This window comes from Octopus sinensis, linkage group LG6 (genome assembly GCF_006345805.1).
Source record: "Octopus sinensis linkage group LG6, ASM634580v1, whole genome shotgun sequence".
Taxonomy (NCBI): Eukaryota; Metazoa; Mollusca; class Cephalopoda; order Octopoda; family Octopodidae; genus Octopus; species Octopus sinensis.
In genome coordinates, this window is record NC_043002.1 from 45,942,190 (window position 1) to 45,957,759 (window position 15,570).

General features: G+C 39.0%; 1 protein-coding gene across 3 annotated transcripts in view; it reads left to right on the forward strand.

Annotated features, from left to right (window-relative positions):
* The window catches only part of LOC115213109 (claspin-like), a 43,040-nt gene that overhangs the window by 12,538 nt on the left and 14,932 nt on the right, over positions 1-15,570 (forward strand). For all 3 annotated transcript variants that reach the window (XM_036503867.1, XM_036503866.1, XM_029782036.2), the window contains exons 5-8: positions 8,056-8,230; positions 10,329-10,452; positions 13,838-13,916; positions 15,136-15,183. In XM_036503867.1, the coding sequence (XP_036359760.1) occupies positions 8,056-8,230; positions 10,329-10,452; positions 13,838-13,916; positions 15,136-15,183 (426 nt within the window). The remainder of the gene's footprint in view (positions 1-8,055; positions 8,231-10,328; positions 10,453-13,837; positions 13,917-15,135; positions 15,184-15,570) is intronic.

A 15,570-nucleotide genomic window follows, 5' to 3' on the forward strand; every position in this document is an offset into this window, starting at 1 on the left:
AGTAAGGTAGCCACACAATTTTGTAAGTGTTATTTCTATGTACAGGATAATACGGTACCTTGACCCACAAATGTTGTCCTGTTGTTTGTGAAATACTAGGGTCAACTTTTATACTGGGTCTATGGAAAATTCTCAATTTTTTGGCCAAAAATAAGGAGGTTGACTTTTACATGAGATCGACTATTACTTGAGTATATATGGTAGTTAAGAGAACATAATGTTTGTATGAAGCATAGAGTGTATAGTTAAGAGAATATAAGGTTTATACTCTACTGTGGATTACAACAGTGAGATATTCAACACTTATTCTGTGACTTATGACTGCCGTCTCTAATGTTGGTTTCACATTTTGGCACAAGGCCAGCAAGTTTGGGGGAGGGTGCTAGTCAATTACATCATCCCCCAGTGATCAACTAGTACTTATTTTATCAACCCCGAAAGGATGAAAAGTAAAGTTGAACTCCAGTGGAATTTGAACTCAGAACATAAAGAGACAAATAAAATGCCGCTAAGCATTTTGCTTAGTGTGCAACGATTCTGCCAGTTCACTGTCTTCTGCCATCTCTAATGTTAACAGGAGAATGTGTCATTAGTCATGAGCTTTGCCATAAATCATCATCATCATCATTATCATTATCATTTAATGTTCTATATCCAGCCGTAGAAAACCATGCCAAATCAGACTTGTGTGTGGTGTGAGCCTTCCAGTGTGCCAGCCCAGTCAAACTGTCCAACCTATGCCAGCATGGACAACGGATGTTAAATAATGATGATGATGATGTTCTATGCTGGCATGGATGGATAGTTTCACAGTATCCCATGGGTTCAAGGACTGCATCATGGTCCAGTATCTGCTTTGACATGATTGCTATAAATGGATGCACTTCCTTATGCCAACCACTTTACAGTGTGTACTGACTGCTTTTCTTGTGTCACTGGCACTATTAAGGCCATGCAGCTTGTAAGACTACGAAACCTAAGGAATGGGGTTTTATGCTAGAGTTAGGGTTAAGGTATGAGAGAAGTGGGTAGGACAGAGCAGGTTGTTGTAGAGGAGCTACATGGCTACTCACATTTAGGAGAGAGAGTGAGAATGAATCAGTACTGGCTACAAAAATAGATAATGGTGATGAGATGTCCAGGTGGTACCTCAAGGTATGAAGTGAGTAAAAGTGAGTGGGGACAGAGAGGAGGTAGGCAGTATATATAAAGGTTGGTTGTGGTTAAAGGATGGCTACTGGTGCATGAGATGGGGAAGGTAGTGGGATGGAATAAAGGAGCAGTAACAGGATATTAATGATGATACAATTGTCAGAGGAAGAACTAAAGAGAGATGACATATTTGGCTGGGATGCAGAAGAAAGGGGAGAGAGAAACAGGCATAGTGCACGAGGAGAGATAAATTGGTGGTCCAATGGCAGGAGGGAGGAGATGATGACCAATGTAATGTGTGGAGGTAGAGCACAATATTAATGGATAAGAATGGCTAACAAGTGAAATGACAACTTGAATATAGGTTGAACTTCTCTTGTTACCATGCATCTGTCAGTTTACGTACTGATTGTATGCAGCACATACTGAATATCAAAAAGTAAGGACTTAATTTAACATATGGTTGCAGCCTGTTCACTCAAGGTCATAAAAGTAAAGCTTTGTGCCACTGATTTCAATTTTGTGAGAGAGCTTTCCTTGAACATTGCATCTACAGTTGTGTTCATTGCAGACTGAACTTACAATCTAAAATTGAAAATCATTGGTTGTAGTTTTGCTTTGGTATCTGAATTAGCACTGGTATGGGTACCAGCGATGGCATACTGGTTTTGATTTGTGGTGGTTTGAAAACAATGAGAGAAATTCAACTTCTGTGAAAAGTATGAGATTTCCTTTCTATATAAGATTCTATGTATGATGATGAATTTGTGTTGGAATAGTCTTGGTTAGTTATTGTCAAATACGAAAGTAACCTGTCCAACACTAAGAAGAAATTTACATATAACAGTCATCATGTTAGTATGTGTCAAACTTTATTTAAACTGCCCATATCTAACCAAAATAATCTATAAGTTTTACATTCAAATCAACCAGGTTTAGCCTCTCACACCAACCCCACAATACTATTGTAAGTTACCTCATGAAATTAAGATAACTCATGAAAATCTCCAAGCTGCAAAATAATACCTGATTAATTCAAAATAATGTGAATGCTAAAGGGTTAATGTTAGTATGCTGTTCTAAAATATAGTGTTTATAGCCTAAATCCTTATTTATAGATAGTAGGATGTTTGTTGAGAGACATTTATGTTAAACAGCTAGAGTCTCTCTTACTGATGAAATGATATCATCATCAATATTTAATGTCCATTTTCCATGCTTGCATGGGTTGAACAGTTTGACAGATCTGGCAAGCTGTAGGTCCACATTAAGCCTCGATGTCAGCTTTCACATGATTTCTGCAACTGGATGCCCTTTCCTAATGTCAACCACTTTACAGATTGTACTGGATGTTTTTTTCATGCCACCAGCTCTAGTGAGGTTGCCAAATAGTTTGCAAGGCAAGAAAAGAACAGGAAGAAAGGAAAAAGAAAAAAAAGAAAGAAAGAAAAAACCTCTTTGACTAAATGGGGCATTACTATTAGTGTTTGAGAGGGTGAGGAAGGACACTGGTTTTATGCCAGGCTTTGAGAAACTTGGGTGTGATCGAAGAACTAGCCCAGATGACTTGTAATAGAGATACAAGGTTACTCATCATCATCATCATCATCATCATTTAGCGTCCGTTTTCCATGCTAGCATGGGTTGGACGGTTCTACTGGGGTCTGTGAAGCCAGAAGGCTTCATCAGGCCCAGTCAAATCTGGCAGTGTTTCTACGGCTGGATGCCCTTCCTAACGCCAACCACTCCGTGAGTGTAGTGGGTGCTTTTTACGTGCCACCCGCACTGGTGCCAGACAGAGCTGGCAAACGGCCACGAACGGATGGTGCTTTTTATGTGCCACCGGCACGAGGGCCAGGCGAGGCTGGCAACGGACACGAAACGGGGCAGTGCTGGCAACGGTCGCGAAACGGAAAGTTCTCTTACATGCCACCGGCACTGGTAACACACCTGCAATTTCCATTGATCGATTTCCATTGATCGATTTCGATTCTGATCCTCACTTGCCTCAATGGGTCTTCACAAGCAGAGTTTCGACATGCCACCGGCACTGGTAGCACATCCGCAATTTCCATTGATCGATTTCGATTCTGATCCTCACTTGCCTCAACACGTCTTCACAAGTAGAGTTTTGTGTCCCAAGAAGGGAAGGTATGCATACGTAGGCTGGCTCCATCCCATGTAGAAGGCCACGGGTTGTGGACTCACTTGTCCTGCCGGGTCTTCTCGCGCACAGCACACTTCCAGAGGTCTCGGTCTCTAGTCATTTCCTCAGTGAGACCTAAAGTTCGAAGGTCGTGCTTCACCACCTCGTCCCAGGTTTTCCTGGGTCTGCCTCTTCCACAGGTTCCCTCAACCGCTAGGGTGTGGCACTTTTTCACACAACTATCTTCATCCATTCTCGCCACATGACCATACCAGCGCAAACGTCTCTCTTGCACACCACAACTGATGCTTCTTAGGTCCAGCTTTTCTCTCAAGGTACTTACACTCTGCCGAGTGTGAGTACCGGCATTACACATCCATCGGAGCATACTGGCTTCATTTCTAGCGAGCTTACGCATATCCTCAGCAGTCACGGCCCATGTTTCACTGCCATGTAGCATGGCTGTTCGTACACACGCATCATACAGTCTGCCTTTCACTCTGTGCGAGAGGCCTTTTGTCACCAGCAGAGGTAAGAGCTCTCTGAACTTTGCCCAAGCTATTCTTACTCTAGCAGTTACACTTTCAGCACACCCGCCCCCGCTGCTGACTTGGTCACCTAGGTAACGGAAACTATCAACTATTTCTAGTTTTTCTCCCTGGAAAGTGACGGAAGTTGGTCTCAGAGCATTTTCAGTGTTTATTGTTCCTGAGCATCTGCCACATACAAAAACCATCTTCCTAGTTAGCCTTCCTTTGACATTGCTGCATCTCTTATGTGTCCATAGCTTACACTTGGTGCATCTTATAGAGTTTCTACCTACACCTTTTCTACAGATCGAGCAGGGCCATCTACCTGAAGGTGTTTGTGATTTGTCTACCATCCTACTGATTACGACTTTGGTTTTAGCTAGATTGACTCTGAGGCCCTTCGATTCTAATCCTTGTTTCCACACCTGGAACTTCTCCTCCAGTTCTGATAGCGACTCAGCAATTAGAGCAAGGTCATCAGCATAGAGGAGCTCCCAAGGGCATCCTGTCTTGAATTCCTCCGTTATTGCCTGGAGGACTATGATAAATAGGAGGGGGCTGAGTACTGAGCCTGGTGGACCCCTACCTCTACCCGGAATTCTTCACTGTACTCATTTCCAACCCTCACCCTACTAGCGGCGTCCCTATACATGGCCCGCACAGCTCTCACTAACCATTCATCTATCCCTAGTTTTCTCATTGCCCACCAGATAAGGGATCGGGGGACCCTGTCGAAGGCTTTCTCCATGTCAACAAAAGCCAGGTACAGGGGCTTATCTTTGGCTAGGTATTTCTCCTGCAGCTGCCTTACCAGGAATATAGCATCAGTAGTACTTTTCCCTGGCACAAACCCAAACTGCATCTCATCTAAACTAACTCTCTCTCTAATTAGTTGGGCTATGACCCTCTCCGTAACCTTCATCACCTGGTCCAACAGCTTGATACCTCTGTAGTTATTTGTATCTAGGGCATCACCTTTACCTTTGTAGCAGTTGACTATTATACTGCTACACCAGTCATTGGGTATGACCCCTTTGTGTATCACCTGATTAACTATATGGGTGACTAGGCTATAGCCGACACTACCAGACATTTTGAGCATCTCTGCAGTGATTCCTGATGGGCCTGGGGCTTTCCCTGTCTTCATGCTTCTAATTGCCTTAGCTACCACAGAACTATCAACTCGGATAGCTGGTCCCTCTGTTGGGTCAACATTCGGCAGACTCTCTTTATCCCATTCATTTTCTTCATTCAGCAACCTTTCATAGTGGCATCTCCAAACCTCTCTCTTTGCATCCTCATTTAGCGCAAGTGAACCATCTTCCATGCGAACACACTTCTCTCCTACCACATCACGATTCTCTCTCACACACTGTCTTGCAACACGAAACACCTCCAGTCTTTGGTCCTCACGGCGCAGAACATTGGCAAATTTTTTCTTATCTGCTTCCCCTCTGGCTAAATAAACCTGTCTCCTAGCTTCTCTTTTGGCAGTCTGATACAATTCCCTGCTACCCCCATTTTTCCAGACCTTCCAAGCCTGTCTCTTTTCTCTAATAGCCCTGTCTACAATATTGTTCCACCACCACGTTATTCTAGGTCGAGAGGGGACTTTGCACCAGCCACAGATCTGGTCAGTGGCTCTCAGCAGGTTGTCCCTTAGAAACGTCCAGCTGTCTTCTACCCCCTGTGATGCTCTATCCCCTTCTACTTCGTCAGAGGCTTCAAGTAATATGTCCCTAAATCTCTGTCCATTTGCAGGATCTTTAAGCTTCCAGATCCTTCTTCTCCATATTTGTCGTCTTCTGGTTGTCCTCCTAGTCCTGATCCTAAAGTCACTAACTACCAGTCTATGTTGTGGGGTACATTGGGTGGGAATGGCTGGAAAGAAGACAAGTTGTGGTGGGATGCTGAGCATCTTAGGATACAAGCTAGGTGTAAGAGAGGATGCAGACTTTGGATTACGGAGGAGGGAGGATAGAGTAGGGATGTTTCATAAGGGTGTGAGGAGAAATAGTTAGAGATGAGGGGTAGGGTAAAAGTAAATGTAGTGAGTGATGGTGAGAGATATGAGTGGCTTGGGTAGGGAGGGGGCTATGATAAATGGAGGTGCAATGATAGATATGAGAGGGCTCTGAGAGTGATAGCAGATAAGAAAGGTATTAAGAATGGATTATAAGAAAGGAGAGAAAGAGCAATGGCTGAAGGTACAGAAAGGAGATGATTGGTGGAAATATGAGGGGTTGCTGAAAAGTTCCTGGCTTTGGATAAAAAAATATATAGGAGGATCAGTTATGATTTTATTCAACGTATTCCCCTCTCAGATTCACACACTTATTGCAGTGATCTTTCAGTTTTTCTAATCCCTGTAAAAGAATTCAGAAGGTTGGGCTTCCAACCAGACCTTTGCAATGCCCTTAAAGTCAGCAACTTTATAGCACCCCCTCATAGTGTGGGCAACAATGATGTTATTTACAAATTTGGCACAAAACCAGCAATTTAGAGGAATTAGGGAAGTTGATTACATCAACCCCTCATGCTCAACTGGTACTTCTTTTATTGATCCCAAAAGAATGAAAGGCAAAGTTGACCTTGGTGAAATTTGAACTCAGAACATAAATACAAATGAAATTCTGCTAAGCACTTTGCCTGGCTCTATACGGCTGTTTGGTTTGCTAGAAATAGCAACCAGATTCCATCAAATCACACTTCTGTCTTAAAAAAAGAAGGTAACATTGGACAGTGTAATCCTAATATACAAAAATGACAAGGATTGTCAGAGTTGGAACACTTTTGTTTACAGTTTTTTTAAATTAGACCTGAACAACAGCAACCACAACATTGTGCCCTAATAACTTCTGGTACCATAGCCCTAGCTTGACCATGATCTTGTGAATGAAATTTGATAGCCAGCTGTATAGAATCTGATAATGATGATGATGATGATAATTATGGATGCAAAATTTGGCACAAAGCCAGTAATTTTAGGGGAGTAGGTGAGTCGATTTCATCAGCCCCAGTGCTCAACTGGTACTTATTTTTTCAACCCCGATGGAAAGAAAGCAAAGTTGACCTTGGCAGAATTTGAACTCAGAATGTAAACACAGATGAAATACCACTGAAGATTTTGTGAGGCACTATAATAAATAATGATTTTCAAATTTTGACACAAAGCCTGCAAGTTTGGGAAAGGGAGAAAGTCAGTTACATTGATCTAGTTCTCAACTGGTTCTTATTTTATCAACTCTGAAATGGTGAAAAGCAAGAGTCGGTCTTGGTGGAATTTGAACTCAGAATGTGAAGTTGGCCGAAATGCTGCTAAGCATTTTGCCCAGCATGCTAATGACTTTGTCGGCTTGCCATCTTAATAATAATAATAATAATTGCCCTGATGCAGTACTAGACAGTGGCTCTCATGGCTTCTGATCTTAACTGATTGGAAGTGTTATGTACATTGTTTTCTCTTGGTATAAAAGATGGGCTACAGCAAATATTCTGCTCAATACCACAGATTTGCTTGTCAGTTGTTTGACTGTAACAATTTGACCATGTCCCTTAGTGGCTGACGATATTTGCATCTCTGATCATGAGCAGAAGTAGTGGGGGAGCATCATAGCCATGTGTTGAGAGGAATTCTTGGAGGTTTGGATAATTCACCTTTAGAAACATGGGTGGTTCATTCAACATCCTTAAACAATCCTTATTCAGGGACCTTTTGAGTGGGATGGGCTACTCAACCAGAAGAAAATTCTAACTGGGCCCCACCTGCAAGATCATGTGCTGTTTATCTTGATATGAGATCACCATGTCGCGCACATATGGTTGTGATGCATGTGCCTGGTGTAGCCTTATCAGACAAGTAGTCATGATGAGTATACTGGGCTTCGTATATTTTACCCCAGTGTGATTTTGATGGCATGCACTGCTCTCTCACTTAATAATAATAATCCTTTAAACTGGCCATATCCAGCCCAAAATATTCTACCTGTTTTACATTCAAACTGACTGGATCCAGCCTCTTACACCTATTCTACAATGCCATGGTAAAAATAAACAATCACATCACTGAAATCTCAAAACTACAATATAATGCATGATTAATTTAAAACAACATGAATAAATAAGCATTACACTTGACAAAATATTCTAGATGCTAAAAAGGGTTAAAGTAAAAAAAATATAATTTTTTAAAATTACTAAAAGTAGTAATGTTTTTTCTTTTTTCAGGATAAGAAAGATGCAGAAAAACAATTTAGTTATAGTATTTCTGAATTATCATCTCTTCATATTAGCCATATTACTAGTTCCTCTGAAAATGAGGATGACTCAAAACTGAATGAGGTTAATAAGTGTTTGGAGTATATAATGTTTCCTGGGGAGAGTGATAACAATATCTCGCTTAGTAAGTATTGCTTCAAATTGTCACTTATTTTTCTAATGACTCGATTCATTTTCATTTCATCTTCATCCTAATTTTAGATCTGCCTTTCATGCTGACCTGGGTTGTTGGATGGTCAGACACGATCTGACAGATCTGAAGATCTTGTATTCTACTGTCTCAGTTTTGGTATGAATTCCATAGCTAGCACTTAGCAGAATGTACTCATCATCATCATCGTTTAACGTCCGCTTTCCATGCTAGCATGGGTTGGATGATTTAACAGGTCTGGCGAACCAGACTCCAATCTGATCTGGCAGAGTTTCTACAGCTGGATGCCCTTCCTAACGCCAACCACTCCGAGAGTGTAGTGGGTGTTTTTACGTGCCACCGGCACCAGGACCAGTTTGGTTGTACTGGCAACGGCCATGCTCAAATGGTGCTTTTTATGTGCCGGATACCTTTTTTCCATGACCCACCACTACTGAAGCTGCCTTGTAACTGGAAAGACTAAATAGCCTCCATGACCAAAACTAAAATGGAGGAGAGAGAGAGAGAGAGAGAGAGAGAGAGAGAGAGTGAGAGAGAGTTGATTTTAGGCAAGATCATGAGAGAGAGTAAAGTACAATGAGAGGAACAGATTTATTGTGAAAGTGTGATGGTGAAGAAAGTAATAAAGTGGATACTGAAAGAGAGGTATGGAAGGGGGACATGTATGAGACTCACAATTTACCTATGTTGCTCATAATGCTGACAAAAGCAGGTTCTGCTCACTTTCATGTTACTCCTCTGAAATAAATCTACTGATAAGCCAGTAAGGGAGCCCTTAACATAGTCACTCAGCCTGCTAGAAATAAACATCCAAATCTTCATATGACAGCCAGTCATCTTAAAAAAAAAAAGGAAGGAGAATTCATTGGATGACCTAATTCAAGATATGAATTCTCATGTTACTTCAATGAATGACATTTCAACAAAACCCAGCTACACAGTGTTCTTAGTTTGTTGCCCTGTGGCTACCTGTATGCAGGTTTGAAGCTGAAGAAATCCAGTAACATCCTCTATCTATCCCCATCGCCACTGGACTTATGAAGAAAGTGTGATGGTGTTGACATCTTGGTTTACTGAACAACTTACATGATGAATAATATTTACAGTAGGCATGGTTTATGCAGAACCAGTCCCACTCGTCCTTCAAACTTGTATTGGTCAGGTGCAACAAGATGCAAGATTTGTATGGAGTTACCTTCTCTTAGATGAACAGTTAAAGTGTTGAAGGACCTCGTGTGTGCTGGGTCTGTTTGGGATTTCTTTGAGCAACCTTTTTTTAGAACCAATCGTATGGTATGCTAATTAACCCATAACTCCACAAAACTCTGGAACTCCTTAACAAGGGCTTGACTACACGATGCAGTTTAAAGTCATACCTAAGACAAAGTTCAAGATATATTTTGCTTGGAAAAGATAAAATAGTCAAATTTGAAGCATTTTGAATCATAAGTGTGCTCTGTCATTACTAGTCTGAGGCTAAACAGCAACAGTTATATATCCAAGGTTCTTTGCCTATGTTAGAAATTAGTAATTCTTAGTTTCATTATTTCATTTGAATGATTGAGCTGCAGATTCTTTTGTCATCAGCACGTAATGTCCACTTTCCATGATGGCATGGTTTGGACGGTTTGACAGGAGCTAGCCAGGCAGGGCCTGTATTAGACTTCTGTGTCTGTTTTGGCAGAGTTTTTATGGCTAGATGCCCTTCCTAACACCAACCAACCACCAGAGTGGACTAAGTGCTTTTTACATGACACAAGCACAGAGATGGCATTAATTTATTTAGTATTATTTTGAAAGATATAGTACACTCTGTAAAGTGGTTGGCATTAGTAAGACAAATGGGGCCTGGGTAGCTCTCCAGCTGGCCAACACTTACCAGGCCATCTAACCCATGCCAGTATGGAGAATGGGTGTTAGATGATGATGACGCTACTGTTGCTACCATAGCATGACACATTCCTTTGACTCAACAGACCCTGTCAAACTATCCAACTCATACCAGCATGGAAGCCAGACATTAAAGAATTATGATTCATATATCTTTCACAAAAACTCTCTACTGTTTCAGATAATCCTAAACCAATTAAACTGAATGTACTTAAAAATAATAACTCCACGAAACGCACTGCCAAAAGTCTGTCAGAACTTGATGTTATATTAGATGTTGTGGATCACTCCATTGAAATGGTGTTGTAAGTGTATTTTTTTTGCATATCCCTTACTATCATTCCCTATGTCAAGTGTATCAAACCACCTCCAAAATTAGGTCTCACTGAAGCAAAGAAAGTGCTTCACTAATTTATTACATTGTGTAACTTGATTTTTGTCTTTGGGCAACAACTGTTATTTCCTATTTGCTTAGACCTAGAAAGTATGAAAAATGGCTTATATTTCCTTCAAACTCTGCTTTTGTTACATTTATTCAAACCCCAAAGAATCCTTCTCAGTATATGACTATGATGCTCCCTAGTTACTAAGGGACATGCTCAAGTAGCTATGATCAATCAACTGACAAGTAATTATTTCTGCTTCAGCAACTCAGCACAGAATCTGTGTGAAATGCAATGGAAAATAGGTCACTTTCAAAACATTGATGTCCAGGTCACAAAAGCAAAGTTTGTTATATTACCAAGAAGGACACTTTATTTTATTTGTCAAAGTCCACCTTGTTATTTGTAATAGGTTCTACATTTTCTAAAAGAAAATAGGAGTGGCTGTGTGGTAAGTAGCTTGCTTACCAACCACATGGTTCCGGGTTCAGTCCCACTGCGTGGCACCTTGGGCAAGTGTCTTCTACTATAGCCTCGGGCCGACCAAAGCCTTGTGAGTGGATTTGGTAGATGGAAACTGAAAGAAGCCCGTCGTATATACACACACACACACATGCTGTAGTTAAGATAAATCTCTGCTGTTTCTTCTTGAAACATATCTGCTTAATACATTTTTATAATCCAATATATAGTCTCAGTTGCTGCTCTATGTTAGGAAATTCCTTACATGTCTATCTAGCATGTAAAACTTTGTAATTCTTATTAGCAAATGAAACACGTATAATCTCTATATATATAAACGGCAAAATGTCTGTGTGTGTGTCCTTCATACAAATCCACAATTTTTCAGTTAGAGGGCTCACACTTTCTATGGCCATTCAAAACCGTCCAAGGGTGGTCGTGCACATCTTTACATTTCCCCAGTCACCCCACAAAGCCATTAAAAAATCAATAGAAGTGACTTTTTTTGTGAATTTTCTATCCAAAACCCAATCAAAATGCCCAAAACGTGATACGCCAATTGAATGCCAGCTAGCTGTATGTGATTGGTTGGAGATTTGGACAGTACTCGCGTGTATGTGTGCACGCACGCAACTGTATATGCATGCACTAGCATTATGACCCGGTATTGCCGGGTCATAGTGCTAGTGGTGAATAAATAATACTCAAAAATATTCCAATATATATATATATATATATATATATATATATATATACATACAGGGTGTCCCAGAAATTGCGCACCATTCTGGTTTTCATTTAAAATAATTAAAGCGTTTTATTTTATTATATTTTTTTCGGCATGTTTTATTGTAGAGGGTGCTCAATTTGAGCATTTGTTATGATTAGGGTGGTGCACGACTTCTGGGACACCCTGTATATATATATATATATATATATATATATATATATATATATATATATATATATATATAGTCAATAATAAAAGGGTAAAATTAATTAATTATTAATTAATTTTATCAAGTAGTGTTCAGTATGTAAAAAGACCATTTACGGTACATTTAAAACATTGCTTTATATAATTAGGGTTCAGTAAATTTTGGGCTGACGAAGGAAATGTTGATAGGAGTATGTATTTCTAGCATCTCTTTATCCAACTAATCCAGAAATGGCGTTCTCAAGTAATCGATGTACGTGTGATCTTTCATTATTTTTCCCTCTATACCTACGTGAATTATTTTTGAGTATACATTGTCTGGGAGACTTTTCTTATAGTAGAAGAAATAGCTAAAATGTTTTGGCTGCTATTTCTAAAAGTTTGGTGTGTGGTAAAGTGAATTTTTTTTACTGAACCCTAATTATATAACGTAATGTTTTAAATATACCGTATATATATATATATATATATTCCAAGAAAGTTAGAGGTGAATCCAACCAACTAAGGGATAATATCTATCCAATATACTGCTGGTAGAATACCCAATTATTAATACACAAGTGTTTTTTATTGCATTGCAATTACATTACCGAGTGTAATAAATGGGTGAGAGTAAAGAGTTATTTTACCATTAATTTATAGAGCAATAAGAAAATGGAGGGGATCAATAGGTGGTTCATCAACTTTTAGACATTATATTATGTCAATTTATTTATTTACTAAAATGATAATTACAAGAATATACATACATGTATAACATATTATGCTTTACATATAAAATATATAAAGATACTAGTTATGTAAAGCATAATATGTTATACATGTATGTATATTCTTGTAATTGTCGTTTTAGTAAATAAATAAATAAACTGACATAATATAATGTCTAAAAGTTGATGAACTACCTATTGATCCCCTCCATTTTCTTATCTCTCTCTTTATATATATATATATATATATATATATATATATATATATATGAGCTTTGGCTGGCCCAGAGTTATAGTAGAAGACACTTGCCCAAGGTGCTGCCCAGTGGGACTGAACACACAACCACATGGTTGGGAAGTAAGCTTCTTAACGACAGAGCCATACTTTTGTAAGCCTTTTAGTCCTATCTCATTTCATATGTGATTCTCAACATTCTCAGTTCTGACTTGACTATTTCTGCCCAACTTTGACTTGGTTCACAAGTTCCATGACTACTTCCCATCACCAGCAACAGATGCCACTATTGTGGTTGTCCAGCCTGTGAGAAACAGCAATCAAATCTCCCACAAATCTACCATCTTAACAAAAAGAAACGAAAAAAATAGGAAATGCAGGGCACATTGGACGATGTAGTCATGGACACACAAAAAGATGTGATGGTCACAGCTGGAACACTTTTGATCATAGATCAGCTGACTTGAAACTAAAAAAAGACACTTTCCATTACTACTTCATGGTACAGACACCTCAGTTTGTAAAAATGAGTAATCCTGCAACAGGATTTTGATATCCTATTGTTTTCTCTAATTTCTTCAACCTTTTCAAATTGCACATGACCCTATTCTAACAGGCCACTTTCAACAAGTTCTCTGATCAAAGTACATTTTAATTATATACAGCATTAGATTTCTGACAAGTATTGTTTATCTGTCTTTTGTGCTGAGAAAGAAAATGTTTTCATTACTTACAATAGCAGTAGTTCTATCTTTTAACTTTTACTTATTTTAGTCATTAAACTGCAGCAATACTAAGGCACCACCTTCAAGGATTTATATATTAGCATATCAAAAATAGCTACGAGGGTTTACTTGAACAAATTGACCCCTGTCTTCATTTTTTGAAGTTTAGTACTTACTCTGTCTTTAATCTCACATCATGTTTTTTTTTTTTGTTTCATTAAAAAATTTTTTTGTCTAGGGGACAAATCACTGATGTCGATAAGAAGTTGGTAGTTTCAAGAATGAGAAATTTTGTGAAAGAGAAGATTTCCACTGATGTGAGTATTGATAAAAAAAAATGTTTGTGTGTGTGTGTGCATGCGTGTGTATGTGTGTGTTTGTGTAGTTTTTGCATGCTGCTACAATAACATTATCATCATCACCATTGCCCCTGCCATCATCATCATCACCACCATCATCCTTACTATCATCATCATCATTATTATTTAATGTCTGTTTTCATGTTGGCATAGGTTGGATGGTTTGACAGAGTCTGGTGAGCTGCTGGACCATGTCAAGCTCCAGTGTCAGCTTTGGTATGGTTTCTATGATTGGATGCCATTCTTAACGCCTACTTTACAAAATGTGTACTGGGTGCTTTTTTTGTGCCACTGGCACTGGTGAAGTCAGCAAGTACTCACAAGATGAGAAAAGAACAGGAAGCCAACTCAACTATATATAATCACTCAGAGTAACAACAACAACAACAAGAACATCATCATCATTTAACATTTGCTTTCCATTCTGGCATGGGTTAGATGGCTTGAATGAAACTGCTGTATCAGGTTCCAGTTTGAGTTTGGCTTGGTTTCTATGGCTGGATGCCCTTCCTAATACCAACCACTCTGAGAGTGTAGTGAATGCCTTTTACATGTTTTAGATATTGAAAGGCTATAATCTGTTTCTAATACATCTTTTGTTTTTTTTTTAGGCTTTCTAAGATTGTAGTAAAGGGATAGCTGTATAAGCCTAAAACAGCTGTTCAAATTAAATTTTGACATATTAGTCATACAGTCATATACTAGTAGGAAAGGAAAACAGTCTAAATGGAAAACCTGCTAGAAACAGCACCAGCCAAATTTCCTTCAGTTCATTCATTACTGTTTTAAAAAAAAGTTTTTATTGAATAAAGTGGTCCCAATTTCTCTACACTAGCTTGACAAAGAAGCCATGTTGTACATGTAATAAACCCAATTCTTAGATATAGATAGGTGCATTCAAACCTTGTGTGAGGCAGCAGGAACAGCAACACCATTGATAGTTTGTGAGTGTAGGGACACTTAACCTGGATAGATTGGCTGAAAGAGTCAGCGATCAATGTTCAGATGGATTATTCAAAAAAAAAAGAATGATTTTTCATGGCTGGAATGCCTTTGATTTTTGATCTTAAACAGTGTTAACCTGATTCTAAACAACAACAATAACAAATGACATCCTAGAATATTCTTTGATGTCTTTAATAGCTTCCCTTAATTCACTTTTCTCTTGTTTTTACAGATAAAAAGGCAACTTCAGTTTATTCAGCTTCAGAACATTTTATATCAAGTAAGTATGATTTAGTTACTCTTTTATTGGTTTTTAATCATTGGACAACAGCTATACTGGAGATCGACCCTCAAGGGTTTTAGCCATTCATATCAACTCCCAGTACTTATTTCAGTTTATTACTCATTTTATTGACTAAGGTGTATTTATAGGTGCAGGCATGGCTGGGTGGTTCAGAAGTTTTCTTCCCAACCACATGGTTTTAGTTTCATTCCACTTGCACCTAGAGTAAATGTCTTCTATTATAGCCCTCACCTGACTTTTAAATTAATATTGTAGGGTGGGTATGAGAAGTTTGATCTGATTGGTTTCAACATAACACTGGTAGAATATTTGGGCCAGATATGGCCAGTTTCAATGTTAAAGGGTTAAATCAGTGTTATGTTT